This window comes from Salmo salar, chromosome 01 (assembly GCF_965601325.2).
Source record: "Salmo salar chromosome 01, fSalSal1, whole genome shotgun sequence".
In the NCBI taxonomy this organism is placed as follows: Eukaryota; Metazoa; Chordata; class Actinopteri; order Salmoniformes; family Salmonidae; genus Salmo; species Salmo salar.
This window is the reverse complement of record NC_138291.1, coordinates 140,230,001-140,249,955: the sequence shown is the minus strand read 5'-3', so window position 1 is coordinate 140,249,955 and position 19,955 is coordinate 140,230,001. Positions and strand designations below refer to the sequence as shown.

Here is a 19,955-nt window from a genome sequence, read left to right as displayed (position 1 = left end):
GATATCTCTGTACTTTGCTCCGTTCATCTTTCCCTCGATCCTGACTAGTCTCCCAGTCCCTGCCGCTGAAAAACATCCTCACAGCACGATGCCACCATGCTTCACCGTAGGTATTGTGCCAGGTTTCCTCCAGACGTGGACAATTCCAGACGTGGACAATTCACATACTCTGGCTCTCATCGGAGCGGTGTCCTGTGAGATGTGGTGGGATAGGGATTAGAGGGGAACCAGGTGGATGTGTAGGTATTTGGACCAAAGTCTTATAAGTAGCAGTGAAGGCTGTCATCGGCAGGAAGCTGACGTGCCCTGACACGTTCTATCTTATAGCTTTTCCCCAGAGCATCTGGGCCATAAAGGAAGGCAAGCCTTCAGCTGCAAGGTTCAAAGGGCCAGATTCCCAACATGTCTGCAATTCTATCTCCAACTCTCCCCCGGCTCGGCTCTGGCTATGCCTTCACAATGGGCTATATCTGATTGTATCATTGTGTTTTAATTTAGTGGCTTCTTTTTTTATGTTGACATTTTAAAATAAATGTTGAGCTCATCATTTTGTTATCAAATCGTCAGTAGTTCTAATCTCCCTTGAATGTTTCTGCTGAGGTGAACAGTCACATTCTGCATATCTTTTTTTAAAGTTCAAATACCCCATGGGGATGATCACCAGATTAACCATTGCCTATAATCCACCTGAGATTTTATTTTTCTTCCCACAGCGTATCATCAACTTTTCTCACTCAGTTGATCATCTTTTTCTGTCTCTCATATAAACTACCTCTCCCTCCTTCCTTCCCAGACCTCACAAAAAACGCCAGCCCCTGCCAACATAGCACTCCTTCCCCAACCTCTCCATCCTCCTCTCCCTCCCCCTCGTCCTCCCCCCCCCCAGCCCCTGGGTCCAACAGCACCCTGCCCGGGGGGGCCCACAGACGGAGACGGTCACTCAGCACGGAACGTTTCGTAGAGACCCTGGTGGTAGCTGATAAGATGATGGTTGGTTACCATGGCCGCAAAGACATCGAGCATTATATCCTGTCTGTGATGAATATTGTAAGTTTGATCCTGCTTTTTGCTTCGATTAGTGTTGTTTTGTCTGACAAAAAACAAAAAAACCTGCTAATAAAGTTTGGGTCAATCTCAAAAGGGGTTAATCTCAGCGGTCTAACGTGGCTTCCTCATCTCTTCCCCCTACATTTACACTAGTTTGAGTTTACAACTGAAAGCAGTTAGGACTCACTTGCACCTGATCAGTTGTTTCACGTCAATACAGGTGAAGGGTTGGAGGAAAGACATTGAGATGAGTCCCTAGCCGACTGATATTGGAAACACAACGATGTAGAGAATTAGGGCATGAACAATGTTATTCAAAGTATTTCTCCCTTTGGTTAGCATTTTGTTTCCTTTAACATTTTAACTGAATGTTCTCTCTTACTGAAAACAGACATTTAAATGGCAGCGTGAGCTGAATGTGTGATGGCTGTTTTTCTACCCCCCGTATGTGTGATGAAAACACTGATCAAGCGTCGTGACACATGGACACGGTTTGTCTGACTTTGTGTCTTTTACTTCTTTTCTGGAGGTCAGGTTGCCAAACTTTACCGTGATGCCAGCCTAGGAAACGTTGTGAACATTATAGTAACCCGCCTGATCGTACTGACTGAGGACCAGGTGAGTGTGCCCCTCTCTCTCCCTCCGTCTACCTCTTTCTCTCTATCTCTCTGCCTCTCTCTCTCTCTCTCTCTCTCTCTCTCTCTCTCTCTCTCTCTCTATTCTACATCAACATCTATGTGTTTCTCTAATCTCAGTTTCTGTGGTTTGGTTACTTCTTATGCATTAACATAGTTATTCCAAGCAGTTGGGGGAGAGTAGGAGGAGGAAAGAGAAGGGAGAGAGGAGTGACAAGAAGAGACGAGAGAAGAGGACGAGAGTAGAAAAGAAGAGAGGAAAGGAGAGAGGACAGGAAGCGTCTATCGTATGTTTGCCACCACTAAAGATGAAAGCCTCTCCGTTGGAGATGAGCTCAGACATCTTCCCTCAGGGAGATTTGATTGAGGATGTTTACATTCAACCTACAGGTAACTGCCAAAATTATAGAAACTTCTTGTGGAAGAATGGTTTCGCGTCCTTCCAGTAGAGTCCCAGACACTTGTAGAATCTATGCCAAGGTGCATTGAAGGTGTTCTGGTGGCCCAACGCCCTATTAAGACACTTTATGTTGGTGTTTCCATGATTTTGGCAGTTACCTGTATATAATGTGTAGGTTTGATGGGAGAAACAGGGTGAACTGTACGTCTAGCGTCTGTCTATACAGGATGGACGCCAGCAGAGATGAATCCGTCGTCATACATTCTCCATTTTAAGACAGGACCCTATACGTTTTACCCAGATGGAGTGTAATATGGATATATTAATAGTTAAAATATATATCTTTTTTATCATATGGATTATTTTAACATATGTCAGAATCCTGTCAAATGGTGGACATGGCTTTTATAGGCTTATATACTGTCGTTTTTGACTGGTGTTTTTTTACAAAGATGGCCCAATCATACATTGATGTCAATAGCAGATTTAAGTGAAAGTTTGAGTGGCTTGTGTTAATCTTAATTCAGCCCTAGTCAAGTGCAGAATGCTGTCCCTGTTCTTGACAGAGTGCTGGGTTCTGTGTGTTCTGGGTTGTGGATGTGTTCAGATTGTTCAGGGTTGTGGATGTGTTCAGACTGTTCAGGGTTGTGGATGTGTTCAGACTGTTCAGGGTTGTGGATGTGTTCAGACTGTTCAGGGTTGTGGATGTGTTCAGACTGTTCTGGGTTGTGGATGTGTTCAGACTGTTCAGGGTTGTGGATGGCGTGTTCAGGGGGGATGTGTTCAGCTGCGGGTTGTGGATGTGTTCAGACTGTTCAGGGTTGTGGATGTGTTCAGACTGTTCAGGGTTGTGGATGTGTTCAGACTGTTCAGGGTTGTGGATGTATTCAGACTGTTCAGGGTTGTGGATGTGTTCAGACTGTTCAGGGTTGTGGATGTGTTCAGATTGTTCAGGGTTGTGGATGTGTTCAGACTGTTCAGGGTTGTGGATGTGTTCAGATTGTTCAGGGTTGTGGATGTGTTCAGACTGTTCAGGGTTGTGGATGTGTTCAGACTGTTCAGGGTTGTGGATGTGTTCAGACTGTTCAGGGTTGTGGATGTGTTCAGACTGTTCAGGGTTGTGGATGTGTTCAGACTGTTCAGGGTTGTGGATGTGTTCAGATTGTTCAGGGTTGTGGATGTGTTCAGACTGTTCAGGGTTGTGGATGTGTTCAGACTGTTCAGGGTTGTGGATGTGTTCAGACTGTTCAGGGTTGTGGATGTGTTCAGATTGTTCAGGGTTGTGGATGTGTTCAGACTGTGTTGTAATGTTTGCTGTATGTTCTATCCAGCCCAACCTGGAGATCAACCACCATGCAGACAAGTCTCTAGACAGCTTCTGTAAGTGGCAGAAGTCCATCCTCAGTCACCAAGGAGACGGGAACAGCATCCCGGAGAACGGCATGGCTCACCATGACAACGCTGTCCTCATCACACGGTAGATTCTCCACCTCCACTCTCACGTACCTACACAGACACACACACACTTATTTTATTCTTACCTATTATTATGTTTTGCACTGACTCTCGTGCGCAGACTCGATGTACACTCACTTGGCTCTAAACACACACCCACACATACTACACTAACATTCCAACACACACACACACACACAGACACACACACACACACACACACACACACACACACACACACACACACACACACACACACACACACACACACACACACACACACACACATGCATATTGACGCCACACACACACATACATACATACATTCACACATGCTGCTGTTTTATTTTTTAAATGTATTTTTATTTACCTTTATTTAACTGGGCAAGTCAGTTAAGAACAAATTGTTATTTACAATGACGGCCTACCAAAAGGCAAAAGGCCTCCTGCGGGGACGGGGGGCCTGGGATTCAAATAAATAAATACTTTCTGTTTATTATCTGTGCATAGTCATTTTACCCATACCCACATGCACGAACGGTATTACCTCAATTACCTCAACTACCTCGTACCCCCGCACATTGACTCGTTACCGATACCCCTGTATATAGCCTCGTTATTGTTAATGTTATTTGTATTGTGTTACTATTTTTCCTTTAGTTTAAGAGGCACAGTTTTCTTACTTACTTTTTAAAAATAAAACTCTGCATTGTTGGTTAAGGGCTCGTAAGTCAGCATTTCACGGTAAGGTCTACCTACACCTGTTGTATTCGGCGCATGTGACAAATACAATTTGATTCGATGAGGATTCATCCAGTGGTAAAAGTGTGCAGTAATTGACCTCACTCTATGTCTCTTAAGCGTCTGTTTACTTAAATGCTTTAGCAGTCCTTCCACCTTCCCACTTTGTGCTGCGTCTGCATTTCACAGCCAGAACAGTAGCGTTGAAACACACAGCCAGACCACTACTCATATCTATTACTGGCTCTGGGTAAAGCTGATGACAACGGGAAACGATGGTCTTTCAGGCAGACCAGTCATGCTAAGATTTATGGGTGGTAACCGTGATGCGGCAAAAACACTGTCGTAACTGCTATTGCCGTTAATGTTGCCCGTAGTGTGATTGACATGGGCTAAAGCCCTGCTTTTGACTCTTCCTGCCTGGCTGTGTACAAACCAGGCTTTCTATTGATGTTTGACCAGTGCTCGGTGACTTAAGCTGTTTGGTGAGGCGTCAATACGAGATACTGTAGTAGGTAAGGTAATCTATCGCTACTGAAAATAATAGTTGGTCGCCTTAGTAGCAGCGTTAGAAGTTTTGCTTGGATTCTGATGCCAGCAGGCTACTGAAGGGGTTTTTCCGGGAGTGCTGTTTCCAGCCACCGGTCTGTCTGTTGTGCCGGTAATTATCGAAGGACAGGTCTGTGCTGCCAAAGTTACATCACCTCATCCTTCTGCTGCTATAGGGCTTTCCACCGTCTGTCTGATGCTAAACCAACACTAGCTGCTATGCTTTCACTACAGCGTTGTGTTGTATATACATGCTGCAGGCTGCTTACGGAGTTCAGTGAAGTTCAGTGACTGTGGGTTTGCATTATAGGCCCGAGTACAACATCTTATTAAAGAGAAAGAGAGAGAGAGAGAGAGAGGGAGGGGGGAGGAGAGAGAGAGGAGAGAGAGAGAGGGAGGGAGGGGGGAGGGAGAGAGAGAGAGGAGAGAGAGAGGGGGAGGGAGGCGGGAAGGAGAGAGAGAGGAGAGAGAGGGGGGGGAGGAGGGGAGGAGAGAGAGAGGGGGGGGAGAGAGAGAGAGGAAGGGAGGAGGGGAGGAGAGAGAGAGGAGGAGAGAGGGAGGGAGGGAGGGGAGGAGAGAGAGAGAGAGGGGGGGAGAGAGAGAGAGGGAGGGAGGAGGGGAGGAGAGAGAGAGGAGAGAGAGGGAGGGAGGAGGGGAGGAGAGAGAGAGAGAGAGAGAGGGAGGGATGGGAAGAGGAGAGAGAGAGAGAGAGGGAGGGAGGGGGAGGGAGAGAGGGCGGGAGGGGGGAGAGGAGAGACAGAGAGAGAGAGAGGGAGGGAGGGAGGGAGGGGGGAGGAGGGAGAGAGGGATGGAGGGAGGGAGGGAGGGAGGGAGGGAGGGAGGGAGGGAGGGAGGGAGGGAGGGAGGGAGGGAGAGAGAGAATGAGAATCAGAACTTTGGTAGGGCCTGCGTGTAATGGGACAACAAGATGTGTGTGTAGGTGATGAGCTGGGCTGGGCTGAAGGATGGTAACATTAGAGATAGTATAAATAGTTCATGATGGACCCAAGAAGCTTTCATTAACCACCGTGTCTGCTAAGAAACATTCCCTGGTGGAATCCACCTAAAGAGAGAGCGCAGCGATTTTAAGACTGTTTACGTTAGCAACGCACCGCTTTACTGTATGTGTGGCTATTACATTTATGGCTAATGATATCCCTGGAAAAAATATCAGGTTAAAAAAATGTTTTATGAGATGATGACGAGGGATGCCCTAGGCCATGCTGCTTATCGTAGTACTATCTATATCTCCTCATTTAAAACATGTGGGAACTGTCTCTAGAGGCTGTCTCTGTGTGTTGCGTTTTAGGCTCTCTCACTTCTAAGTCAGTCTTGAAGTGTATACAGCTGACAACACCAAATTCACGGCGTACTGTACTCCCAAACTCAACTTCTGCCAGGCCGTCATCCTAAATAAGAATGTGTTATTAATTGAGCTGCCTGGTACAATAAAAGTTCCATGAAAATCAATCAAAAGAAATTTCTAAGCATGCCATGCGAGGGTGGTTCACTGAGGGCAGGCTGAGGTCACCACGAGTGCACACAAACTATGATGTCATGGTAGCGGTCTTGACGGTAGCGGTCGTCCTGGTGTTGGTCTCCTGTGGTTGTGGTCTGGTTGTGGTCAATCAGGACATAAGGAGGAGACATTATCCTTGAAGTGGATGGAGTCTGTTCGGATGGGTCGTCCTTCTAGGCATGAATCATGATAGTGCTTTATAACAGCTAAGGTCAAATAATGCAGGTAACTGCCTGAGATGCCTTGTTTTGACATCAAAGGTGCTGAGAATAGAATAAAATAGAATAGAATAAAATAGAATAGAGTAGACTAGAGTAGAAAGAATAGAAGCACAGAGCGCCTGACAGAAGAATCCTCATGTTTCTTCTTCTTCTTCTCCCTCAGGTACGACATCTGCACGTACAAGAACAAACCCTGTGGGACTCTAGGTGAGTGGCTCTACGTTCTGCTCTCTGTTCCACTCTGTTCTGTGGCCTGGAGGCACGGGGAGACAGCTCAGAGAGACCAGGTGGGGAATACTGTTGACAGGGCGGGGTACAGACAGGGTTAGGTCCAGGCAGGGTAGTGGCAGGGTGGGGTACAGGCAGGGTTAGGTCCAGGCAGGGTAGTGGCAGGGCGGGGTACAGACAGGGTTAGGTCCAGGCAGGGCAGTGGCAGGGCAGGGTACAGACAGGGTTAGGTCCAGGCAGGGCAGTGGCAAGGTGGGGTACAGGCAGGGTTAGGTCCAGGCAGGGTAGTGGCAGGGTGGGGTACAGGCAGGGTTAGGTCCAGGCAGGGCAGGGTACAGACAGGGTTAGGTCCAGGCAGGGCAGGGTAGTGGCAGGGAAGGGTACAGACAGGGTTAGGTCCAGGCAGGGCAGTGGCAAGGTGGGGTACAGGCAGGGTTAGGTCCAGGCAGGGCAGTGGCAGGGTGGGGTACAGACAGGGTTAGGTCCAGACAGGGCAGTGGCAGGGTGGGTACAGACAGGGTTAGGTCCAGGCAGGGTAGTGGCAGGGTGGGGTACAGGCAGGGTTAGGTCCAGGCAGGGTAGTGGCAGGGCGGGGTACAGACAGGGTTAGGTCCAGGCAGGGTAGTGGCAGGGTGGGGTACAGGCAGGGTTAGGTCCAGGCAGGGTAGTAGCAGGGCAGGGTACAGACAGGGTCAGGTCCAGTGCAGGGCAAGGTAGTGGCAGGGAAGGGTACAGACAGGGTTAGGTCCAGGCAGGGCAGGGTAGTGGCAGGGCAGGGTACAGACAGGGTTAGGTCCAGGCAGGGCAGGGTAGTGGCAGGGAAGGGTACAGACAGGGTTAGGTCCAGACAGGGCAGGGTAGTGGCAGGGCAGGGTACAGACAGGGTTAGGTCCAGGCACGGCAGGGTAGTGGCAGGGCGGGGTACAGACAGGGTTAGGTCCAGGCAGGGTAGTGGCAGGGCAGGGTACAGGCAGAGCAGGGGAGTGGCAGGGCAGGTTACAGACAGGGTTAGGTCGAGGCAGGGCAGGGTCTAGGCAGGGCAGGGTAGTGGCAGGGCGGGGTACAGACAGGGTTAGGTCCAGGCAGGGCAGGGTAGTGGCAGGGCAGGGTACAGGCAGGGTTAGGTCCAGGCAGGGCAGGGTAGTGCCAGGGCAGGGTAGTGGCAGGGCAGGGTACAGACAGGGCAGGGTAGTGGCAGGGCAGGGTACAGACAGGGCAGGGTAGTGGCAGGGCAGGGTACAGGCAGGGCAGGGTAGTGGCACGGCAGGGTACAGACAGGGCAGGGTAGTGGCAGGGCAGGGTACAGACAGGGCAGGGTACAGGCAGGGCAGGGTACAGGCAGGGCAGGGTAGTGGCAGGGCAGGGTACAGACAGGGCAGGGTAGTGGCAGGGCAGGGTAGTGACAGGGCAGAATAATGGCAAGGCAGGGTAGTGGCAGGGCAGGGTACAGGCAGGGCAGGGTAGTGGCAGGGCAGGGTACAGACAGGGTTAGGTCCAGGCAGGGCAGGGTACAGGCAGGGCAGGGTAGTGGCAGGGCAGGGTAGTGGCAGGGCAGGGTACAGACAGGACAGGGTAGTGGCAGGGCAGGGTACAGATAGGGCAGGGTAGTGGCAGGGCAGGGTACAGGCAGGGCAGGGTAGTGGCAGGGCAGGGTACAGGCAGGGCAGGGTAGTGGCAGGGCAGGGTACAGGCAGGGCAGGGTAGTGGCAGGGCAGGGTACAGGCAGGGCAGGGTAGTGGCAGGGCAGGGTACAGGCAGGGCAGGGTACAGACAGGGCAGGTTAGTGGCAGGGCAGGGTACAGACAGGGCAGGGTAGTGGCAGGGCAGGGTACAGGCAGGGCAGGGTAGTGGCAGGGCAGGGTAGTGGCAGGGCAGGGGTACAGGCAGGGCAGGGTAGTGGCAGGGCAGGGTACAGGCAGGGCAGGGTAGTGGCAGGGCAGGAGTACAGGCAGGGCAGGGTACAGACAGGGCAGGGTAGTGGCAGGGCAGGGTGCAGACAGGGCAGGGTACAGACAGGGCAGGGTACAGGCAGGGCAGGGTACAGGCAGGGCAGGGTACAGACAGGGCAGGGTACAGGCAGGCAGGATACAGACAGGGCAGGGTAGTGGCAGGGCAGGGTACAGACAGGGCAGGGTACAGACAGGGCAGGGTAGTGGCAGGGCAGGGTAGTGGCAGGGCAGGGTACAGGCAGGGCAGGGTAGTGGCAGGGCAGGGTACAGGCAGGGCAGGGTAGTGGCAGGGCAGGGTACAGGCAGGGCAGGGTACAGACAGGGCAGGGTAGTGGCAGGGCAGGGTGCAGACAGGGCAGGGTACAGACAGGGCAGGGTACAGGCAGGGCAGGGTACAGGCAGGGCAGGGTACAGACAGGGCAGGGTACAGGCAGGGCAGGATACAGACAGGGCAGGGTAGTGGCAGGGCAGGGTACAGACAGGGCAGGGTAGTGGCAGGGCAGGGTGCAGACAGGGCAGGGTACAGACAGGGCAGGGTACAGGCAGGGCAGGATACAGACAGGGCAGGGTAGTGGCAGGGCAGGGTACAGGCGTGGTAACGTCCAAGTGCACTTGACTGTGTCCTTCTACCAATATAGCTCAAATAATGTGGCTATTTATATGTTGATATGGTCTCTTTTCTTCCTGGTACAGCACTTTAAGGACACTGGGTTCCAGTCCTTTTCCCCAGGGGTTTGGTTTGGCATGTTGTGTCTCCACTGTGACAGGAACTGTGGCAAACTTAAAAACCTAAACTTACAAACTTGTTAAGCTTCTGTAACCAAGCTCAGAGTCAGTGAGAGAGAGAGAGAGAGAGAGAGAGAGAGAGAGAGAGAGTGAGAGAGAGAGAGAGAGAGAGAGAGAGGTGGTGGTGGTGGAGAAAGGACAGCAGGGAGTGTCAGCCCCCCCTCCCTCCTCTGATGGTGCAGAGCCCCTGCAGGCACCACAGTATATCTTGGAGGTAATATTGGGACTCGAGGGGGGTTGACAGATTGACCGCATTTGTCACATTCCCCCCGTCGCTTTAATTGCGCCGGCATCTGCTTGGCTTCCTCATTCTCTCTCACTCCCTCCTCTTCCTCTCCTCCTCTCTCCTCTCCTTTTCCTCCCTTTCTCTTCTCCCCTACCTCCTCCTTTTCCCTCTCCCTTTCCTCCCTTGCTCTTCCCCTCATTCTTCTCGTCCTCTCCCTTTCTCCTCTCCTCTCAACGCTCTCCCCTCTCCTCCTCTCTTCTCTTCCATCCCCTCCTCTTCCTCTCCTCCTCTCACCCTCCTCCTTCTCTCAACCTCTCTCCTCCTCTCTCTCAACCTCTCCTCCTCCTCTCAACTCTCTCCTCCTCTCAACCCTCCTCTCCTCTCCTCTCCATCTCCTCTCAATCCTCTCCTCCTCCCAACCCTCTCCCCCTCTTCCTTTCTCCTCTCCTTCTCTCACCCTCTCCTTCTCTCAACCCTCCCCTCCTCTCTCAATCTTCCTCCTCTCCCCCTCTCCCTTTCTCCTCTCCTCTCTCACTCTCCTCTCAACCCTCCTCTCCTCTCCCTTCTCATCTCCTCTCACCCTCCCCTCCTCTCAACTCTCTCCTCCTCTCCCTTCTCCTCTCCTCTCTCAATCCTCTCCTCTCTCAACACTCTCCTCCTCCTCAACTCTCTCCTCTCCTCTCCCTTCCCTCTCCTCCTCCCTCTCCTCCTCAACCCTCCTCTCCTCTCCTCTCCTCTAACCCTCTCCTCCCTCTCAACCCTCTCCCCCTCTCCCCTCTCCCCTCCTCCCTCCTCCCGTTAATATCAGGGGTCATGCTACAGGTCAGCTCTTTGTCCCTCGGGTCTGTAGGTAATCTGGGTGGGAGATAATACTGAGCCAACCCCACTTCTGAGTGTTATGTGAAACCCTGTAGATGCAATCTGTGAGGAATGGTCTCCTCTTCTCTTTCGATCTGACCTGTTACCCTCTGGGGGAGACAGAGACACCTGGATGGTGGAACAGGCTTTATACACACACACACACACACACACACACACACACACACACACACACACACACACACACACACACACACACACACACACACGCACACACGCACGCACACACACACGACACGCACACACACACGCACTCACACACACACGCACACGCACACACACACGCACACACATGCGCACGCACACAACAACAACAACAGTTTTATAGCTTTACTCAGTGTTCTTTAACTCTCCTCTCCTCTCTTCAAAAAATCCCTTTCTCAAACATCCAGAATATGCATATTCTTTTCTCTTTGGAACTCCTCAGCAATGGTGAAAACATCTATATTTTTGAGGGTGGGGTGTGGGGGGTGGGGGGGAAGGAAAATGTTTTCTTAAATTCCCTTCCTTGGCTTGCATTACTAGGTGGTCCCTTGTTACTTGGAGTGAAATGTATAAATCCAAGCCTGTGTCTAGACATTTTCCAGCTCTGACTTCAGGTTGAAAAAAGTTCATGTCTAGCCAGTTGATGCTGAAGTCAGGTTCTGCTGGTGAGTCCGGCAGCAGCTCACACCTTATGCCCTAAGTAGTGCACTAATATTGACCAGAGCCCGATGAGAGAAGAAGTCAACTCTCAACGCTCTTAGGCTACGTCCCAAATGGCACCCTATTCCCTGTACAGTCAAAAGTAGGGCGCTATAAAGGGAACAGGATGGCATTTGGTACACAGCCTGAGAGGGTTTAGAGTTGACTTCTTCCCTCACGCTGCTCTAGCTTCAATACCAGGGAGGTCAGAACTGAGGAATCCAGCTTTTATGGTCCTGACTCTTAAAATGTTACACCTTGACATGACCCCGTCTCTCTCTCTCGCTCTCTCTCGCTCTCTCTCTCTCTCTTTCGTCTCTCTCTCCTCTCTCTCTCTCGCTCTCTCTCTCTCTCTCTCGTCTCTCTCTCCTCTCTTCTCTCTCTCTCTCTCTCTCTCTCTCTCTCTCTCTCTCTCCTCTCTCTCACTCTCTCTCTCTCTCTCTCTCTCTCTCTCTCTCTCTCTCTCTCTCTCTCACTCTCTCTCTCTCTCGCTCTCTTTCGCTCTCTCTCTCTCTCTCTCTCTCTCTCTCTCTCTCTCTCTCTCTCTCTCTCTCTCTCTCTCTCTCGCTCTCTCTCTCTCTCCTGCTCCCACTCTCTCTCGCTCGCTCTCCCCTCTCTCTCGCTCGCTCTCTCTCGCTCTCTCGCTCTCTCTCCCGCTCCCTCGCTCTCTCTTGCTCTCTCTCTCACTCTCTCCCGCTCCCCCTCTCTCTCTCGCTCTCTCTCTCCTCTTTCTCTCTCTCTCTCTTTCTCTCTCTCTCTCTCTCTCGCTCTCTTTCTCTCTCTTGCTCTCTCTCATCTCTCTCTCTCTCTCTTTCGCTCTCTTTCTCTCTCTCTCTCTCTCTCTCTCTCTCTCTCTCTCCCTCTCTCTCTCTCCTCTCTCCTCTCTGTGTTTGTGTGTGTCCAGGCTTGGCGTCAGTAGCTGGAATGTGTGAGCCGGAGAGGAGTTGCAGCATCAATGAAGACATCGGCCTGGGTTCTGCTTTCACCATCGCTCACGAGATTGGCCACAAGTGAGTCTGCTCACATTTACTCAGAATCCTCTGCAAGGTTTCACTAAACACTGTTAACCCTTTCAGGCCTTACCCTTATCCCCTCCACATCAAGGCTTCTAACACAGGGACACGCTTTTAAAACCATTTGTATGTCCCCAGATAATGTTCAGCCGGATGACAATATTCTCACCAAAAATATTTAACTACACCAGTGTATTATAATAATAATAATACATACATGCATACACTACATGTCCAAAAGTATATGGACACCTGCTCGTCGAACACCTCATTCCATATTCATAGGCATTAGTATGGAGTTGATCCCTCCTTTGCTGCTATAACAGCCTCCACTCTTCTGGGAAGGCTTTCCACTAGATGTTGGAACATTGCTGCGGGGACTTGCTTCCATTTAGCCACAAGAGCATTAGTGAGGTCGGGCTCTGATGTTGGGCGATTAGGCCTGGCTCGCAGTTGGCGTTCCAATTCATCCCAAAGGTATTCGATGGGGTTGAGGTCAGGGCTCTGTGCAGGCCAGTGAAGTTCTTCCACACCAATCTTGACAAGCCATCAATCAATCAATCAATCAATCAATCAATCAATCAATCAATCAATCAATCAATCAATCAATCAAATGTATTTATAAAGCCCTTTTTACATCAGCTGATGTCACAAAGTGCTATACAGAAACCCAGCCTAGAACCCCAAACAGCAAGCAATGCTGATTTAGAAGCACGGTGGCTAGGAAAAACTCCCTAGAAAGGCAGGAACCTAGGAAGAAACCTAGAGAGGAACCAGGCTCTGAGGGGTGGCCAGTCCTCAACTGGCTGTGCCGGGTGGAGATTATAACAGTACATAACAGTACATGGCCAAACCATTTGTGTATGAACCTCGCTTTGTGAACGGGGCATTGTCATGCTGAAACAGGAAAGGGCCTTCCCCAAACTGTTGCCACAAAGTTGGAAGCACAGACTCGTCTAGAATGTCATTGTATGCTGTAGTGTTAAGATTTCCCTTCACTGGAACTAAGGCGCCTAGCCCGACCATGAAAAACAGCCCCAGACCATTATTCCTCGTCCACCAAACTTTACAGTTGGCACTATGCATTGGGGCAGGTAGCGTTCTCCTGGCATCCACCAAACCCAGATTAGTCTGTCAGACTGCCAGATGGTGAAGCGATTGATCACTCCAGAGAACGTGTTTCTGCTGTTCTAGAGTTCAATTGCGACGAGCTTTACTCCACTCCAGCCAACCCTTGGCATTGCGTATGGTGATATTAGGCTTGTGTGCGGTTGCTCGGCCATGGAAACACATTTCATGAAGCTCCCGACAAACAGTTCTTGTGCTGACGGGCTACACGCTTCAGCTTTCGCCGTTCCCGTTTTTGTGAGCTTGTGTGGCTAACCACTTCGCGGCTGAGCCGTCGTTGCTTCTAGATGTTTCCATTTCACAATAACAGCACTTACAGTTGACCGGGGCAGCTCTAGCAGGGCAGAGATTTGACCAACTGACTTATTGGAAAGGTGCCATCCTATGACGGTGCCACGTTGAGTCACTGAGATCTTCAGTACGGGCCATTCTAGTGCCAATGTTTGTCTATGGAGATTGCATGGCGGTGTGCTCGGTTTTATACACCTGTCAACGACGGGTGTGGCTGAAATAGCCGAATCCACTACTTTGAAGGGGGGTCCACTTATTTTTGGCCATGTAGTGTATATTCCTCCACAGAGAAAGTGGCTCTACTATTCCCGAAGCAGTACCAGAGCTTTGGGTTGGGTTGCTAAATCTGGCTGTGTGTAGCTCCCCTCTACAGACACCCTATACTGTATCTCTACATATTTGCTCATGCTAATGACAGCGTCCGCATACCTCCTGAATATAAATGTAAATAATAATGATGTATTAGTCTACGCACCCACTCCCTACGGGTCACAGAGATGGCCATTTCCTTTATTATGTCTCGTGTCTGCTTCTGTTGTGGGGCAGTTGTAAAAATAGTCCCCGCAAGGAGAGGAGACTTTTTTTTGCGACACGGTTTCAGGACGGTTGATTTATTTCCAGAGTAGGGTAAAATGTCATAAACGCCAGCCTTAGAAAAACAGGCCGGGGGTCTTGCGATGTGGTTGGTTTGTTATATAGATTACATACTGATTTGTGCTTTTGGACGGTCAGGAAAAGTAAGCTTCAGCTTCCTGCCGTTAATGCAGGCTTTTCTTTCGTTACGATATTCAGACAGACAATGTTTTGGGGAGAAGAAAATGTGAATTGTTAAAATGATTTATATGCAGCCAGTCCAGTGTTCAGTCAGAAATGAATCGTTGGGCAGCAGAAAGCAGCCTTTCTTTCTGTTAGGAGGTTTACACTAGAGAGACGAGCTGCACTGATCAGCCGCTGAGGGGGGGGGGGGGGGGGGGGGGGGGGCATTTGTGTTTAGGGGGAGGGAGGGTGAATTGAGTGGGGGTTGAACCTCTTTTTACGTCTGTCTCTCTCTGTCTTTCTCTCTCACTCTCTCTCTCTCTCTCCCACTCTCTTTTTCTCTCTCTTTCCCGCTGTGTCATTGAGAACCTAGAGAGTTTGGCCCTGGCCTCTCCCCACCTTCCTCCTCCCGAGTCTGTAGTCTGGACTGTAGATGGCTGCATATACCTGGCCAGTCTGGACTGTAGATGGCTGCATATACCTGGCCAGTCTGGACTGTAGCTGGCTGCATATACCTGGCCAGTCTGGACTGTAGATGGCTGCATATACCTGGCCAGTCTGGACTGTAGATGGCTGCATATACCTGGCCAGTCTGGACTGTAGCTGGCTGCATATACCTGGCCAGTCTGGACTGTAGATGGCTGCATATACCTGGTCAGTCTGGACTGTAGATGGCTGCATATACCTGGTCAGTCTGGACTGTAGCTGGCTGCATATACCTGGTCAGTCTGGACTGTAGCTGGCTGCATATACCTGGCCAGTCTGGACTGTAGATGGCTGCATATACCTGGCCAGTCTGGACTGTAGCTGGCTGCATATACCTGGCCAGTCTGGACTGTAGCTGGCTGCATCTACCTGGCCAGTCTGGACTGTAGCTGGCTGCATATACCTGGCCAGTCTGGACTGTAGCTGGCTGCATATACCTGGCCAGTCTGGACTGTAGCTGGCTGCATATACCTGGCCAGTCTGGACTGTAGCTGGTGATTGATTGACAGGCAGGCAGCATCAGGGTGGTGGTTAAAACTCTCTGGTTCCTTCAGTGCTCCAGACAGAGACTGATCCCTGACCTCTAGTCCCCTCTACACCAGATGTTACGGAGCCAGGGAGCCCTCTGTAACCATCTCATAGCCTCTCTACCTCTCTCTAACCATCTCATAGCCTCTCTACCTCTCTCTAACCATCTCATAGCCTCTCTACCTCTCTCTAACCATCTCATAGCCTCTCTACCTCTCTCTAACCACCTCATAGCCTCTCTACCTCTCTCTAACCACCTCATAGCCTCTCTACCTCTCTCTAACCACCTCATAGCCTCTCTACCTCTCTCTAACCATCTCATAGCCTCTCTACCTCTCTCTAACCACCTCATAGCCTCTCTACCTCTCTCTAACCATCTCATAGCCTCTCTACCTCTCTCTAACCCTCTCATAGCCTCTCTACCTCTCTCTAACCATCTCATATCCTCTACCTCTCTCTAACCATCTCATAGCCTCTCTACCTCTCTCTAACCATCTCATAGCCTCTCTACCTCTCTCTAACCATCTCATAGGCTCTCTACCTCTCTCTAACCATCTCATAGCCTCTCTACCTCTCTCTAACCATCTCATAGCCTCTCTACCTCTCTCTAACCATCTCATAGCCTCTCTACCTCTCTCTAACCATCTCATAGCCTCTCTACCTCTCTCTAACCATCTCATAGCCTCTCTACCTCTCTCTAACCACCTCATAGCCTCTCTACCTCTCTCTAACCATCTCATAGCCTCTCTACCTCTCTCTAACCATCTCATAGCCTCTCTACCTCTCTCTAACCACCTCATAGCCTCTCCACCTCTCTCTAACCATCTCATAGCCTCTCTACCTCTCTCTAACCATCTCATAGCCTCTCTTCCTCTCTCTAACCAGCTCATAGCCTCTCTACCTCTCTCTAACCACCTCATAGCCTCTCTACCTCTCTCTAACCACCTCATAGCCTCTCTACCTCTCTCTAACCACCTCATAGCCTCTCTACCTCTCTGTAACCATCTCATAGCCTCTCTACCTCTCTCTAACCATCTCATAGCCTCTCTACCTCTCTCTAACCACCTCATAGCCTCTCTACCTCTCTCTAACCCTCTCAAAGCCTCTCTAGAGATGAGGTGGAAAATAGTGTAGAGAGAGGTAGAGATTCATTCAGTCCAGAGGTACCTAAACATGCCAGTCAAACCCCAAGGAAGAATCTGTTTGACCGATTCCCGCACATTACCCGCAGTATTAGAATCGATCTGACTGATTCACACACATCACCCGCAGTATTAGAATCTATCTGACTGATTCACACACATCACCCGCAGTATTAGAATCGATCTGACTGATTCACACACATCACCCGCAGTATTAGAATCTATCTGACTGATTCACACACATCACCCGCAGTATTAGAATCTATCTGACTGATTCACACACATCACCCGCAGTATTAGAATCTATCTGACTGATTCACACACATCACCCGCAGTATTAGAATCTATCTGACTGATTCACACACATCACCCGCAGTATTAGAATCTATCTGACTGATTCACACACATCACCCGCAGTATTAGAATCGATCTGACTGATTCACACACATCACCCGCAGTATTAGAATCGATCTGACTGATTCACACACATCACCCGCAGTATTAGAATCGATCTGACTGATTCACACACATCACCCGCAGTATTAGAATCTATCTGACTGATTCACACACATCACCCGCAGTATTAGAATCGATCTGACTGATTCACACACATCACCCGCAGTATTAGAATCGATCTGACTGATTCACACACATCACCCGCAGTATTAGAATCGATCTGACTGATTCACACACATCACCCGCAGTATTAGAATCGATCTGACTGATTCACACACATCACCCGCAGTATTAGAATCTATCTGACTGATTCACACACATCACCCGCAGTATTAGAATCTATCTGACTGATTCACACACATCACCCGCAGTATTAGAATCTATCTGACTGATTCACACACATCACCCGCAGTATTAGAATCTATCTGACTGATTCACACACATCACCCGCAGTATTAGAATCTATCTGACTGATTCACACACATCACCCGCAGTATTAGAATCTATCTGACTGATTCACACACATCACCCGCAGTATTAGAATCTATCTGACTGATTCCCACACATCACCCGCAGTATTAGAATCTATCTGACTGATTCACACACATCACCCGCAGTATTAGAATCTATCTGACTGATTCACACACATCACCCGCAGTATTAGAATCTATCTGACTGATTCACACACATCACCCGCAGTATTAGAATCTATCTGACTGATTCACACACATCACCCGCAGTAGATATCTCCCTCCATGACACCACCAATCTCTCTTTGAATGGGATGTTGAGCCAATCTGGGTAGAAGCTAATCCTTAGGCACAGATCTAGGATCAGTTGATCCTCACCTTAACCTGCAACTGGCCTTAGATCACTGTTTTGATCCCATCTTACTCCGTGTTTTACCTGCCCTCTTCTCTGTCCTCCATTTTGTGTCTTACAGTTTCGGGATGAACCATGATGGAATAGGAAACTCGTGTGGGACTAAAGGCCATGAGGCAGCCAAGCTGATGGCGGCCCACATCACAGCTAACACCAACCCCTTCTCCTGGTCGGCCTGCAGTAAGGACTATATCACCAGCTTCCTCGAGTAAGTGGAAGAGGGGCATTCCTGAGACACCGCCTATCTCAGTTCATTCTCAGTTAAAACCACCTATTGAAACTCTTGTACATATCCTGAACCAATCAGAAACATCCTCAGTAGGTTAAAGACATGGATAGCCTTCCAGCCATCCAAACAATGAGCCGGGGATTTGGGACAGATACCGAAATCCTACACTCGTCCTCTTCAGAATCTTCTGTCTCTCCGTGCTTTGAATAACAGATAGGTTTGTTTTCTTGCCTCTGTAAAGAAGGATATTCTTCATTTATTACAAATAGTGCCCCTCAGAACCGGCAGATGATAACAGATAGAGTCTGGGTTTAGAGGTATTAAATAATCCCTCTAGTCAGGCAGCGTCCATAGAAAACAAAGTAGCTTGGCCTTGAAGGTCCTCAACTTCTTAACCCAATGAGTGTTTTTTAGTGTGCTGGGATAGTGGTGGTTCTGGTTGTCAGAGTGTGTTCGCTGGTGAAAGCCTTCTGAGCCGGGAGAGACGAGGAGAGACGAGGCGAGACGAGGAAAGACATTAGCTAGCAACACCAAGTAGCATTGGCACATAGACGTAGACATTACAGTAGCATGTACCATGTACCGCTTTACGGTTTCTGGACGTCCTGACTTTGGCCGTCTTTTCTCCCGGTTGGATCGTCTGAGAGTCTAGTACTATTTCAGACCAAGCGCAGAGAGGCTGTATATTTTTTGCTCACATTTGCGTGACCCCCCCCCCCCCCCCTGTTTCGTGCTGTTTTTTTTTCTCATCTGAAATTCTGTTGTAGGTGAATTCGTCTTTGTGTCTTTTCAATTCCGCTTTTTTTTATTTTTGATGTCTTGCTCTGTCCTAGGAAGTTTTGCCTGTGAACTAGACGTGCCCTCCCCGGGTTCCCTCCCTCCAGCAGTTTTTTGGGATATGTCACACGTTTCTTCTCGCCAAGTAAACAACTTTGGCTGTGGTCTTGGCTTATATACTGGGTTGCTGGTGCGATATGTGGCTGGTCGTTTGGGTTCTAAAGAATGGTTTATGAATGCAGACACAGTTCAGACACAGTTTACTCTGCATGGTTCTCTTGCCAGTATGCCATAAATCAATCGTTTTGTAACTTTTTTGCCTCGTTATATTCACAATAGATATACGACATGGAGTTCACTCCAGTGTGGCCACCGGCCAATAATTGTGCACTTTTCTATTGAAGCAATATCTAGGCCTCGATTCAATCCGGACGTTAGTCATATCCGATTGAGCCGACATACGCAGTGTTTAGTGTGAATGCAGAAACATTACCTTTGGAGCCGAAAAGGGGTGATCAGATTGAATCTCCACCCTAGTCTTAAAATCATACAATTTCAATGTTCATTTCATCTCGTTAATATCTAGTCTTAACACGGCTGACCAAGGAGGGGGTTTAGGATCCGGCGACGCTTCCTCTTCTGATTAGAAGAGATTTCCTCTCTGACAGTGTTACGAACTTGGTATTTCCCAGAGGACAGGAAGCTGCTTCGACTCTGTCAAATAATACTTTCTATATTTAAACATCAGACTATTTCATCTCTCCACGAACCAATAAACAGTGGAGTCTGCCGCAGACCTGGTTTGCGTTGGGTTGATGTAGTGGGCCGGGAGGGGAGCTCAGCTGACCAGAGCTAGGCTCTCGCTGGTGAGATGGACCTCTCCAAGGAAAAGGATTATTCCACGACAGAGAGAGCGAGAGCGAGGGGAAGGGGAGGACGAAAGAGAAA

The 19,955-nt window shown here is 49.7% G+C and overlaps 1 protein-coding gene across 1 annotated transcript in view; it reads left to right on the top strand.

Moving 5' to 3' along the window:
* Positions 1-19,955, top strand: part of LOC106562225 (A disintegrin and metalloproteinase with thrombospondin motifs 6) — a 90,748-nt gene that overhangs the window by 9,767 nt on the left and 61,026 nt on the right. Inside the window, exons 5-10 of the mRNA XM_014127024.3 lie at positions 794-1,047; positions 1,582-1,665; positions 3,414-3,559; positions 6,731-6,774; positions 12,224-12,329; positions 18,063-18,209. Coding sequence (XP_013982499.1) covers positions 794-1,047; positions 1,582-1,665; positions 3,414-3,559; positions 6,731-6,774; positions 12,224-12,329; positions 18,063-18,209 — 781 coding nt within the window. The remainder of the gene's footprint in view (positions 1-793; positions 1,048-1,581; positions 1,666-3,413; positions 3,560-6,730; positions 6,775-12,223; positions 12,330-18,062; positions 18,210-19,955) is intronic.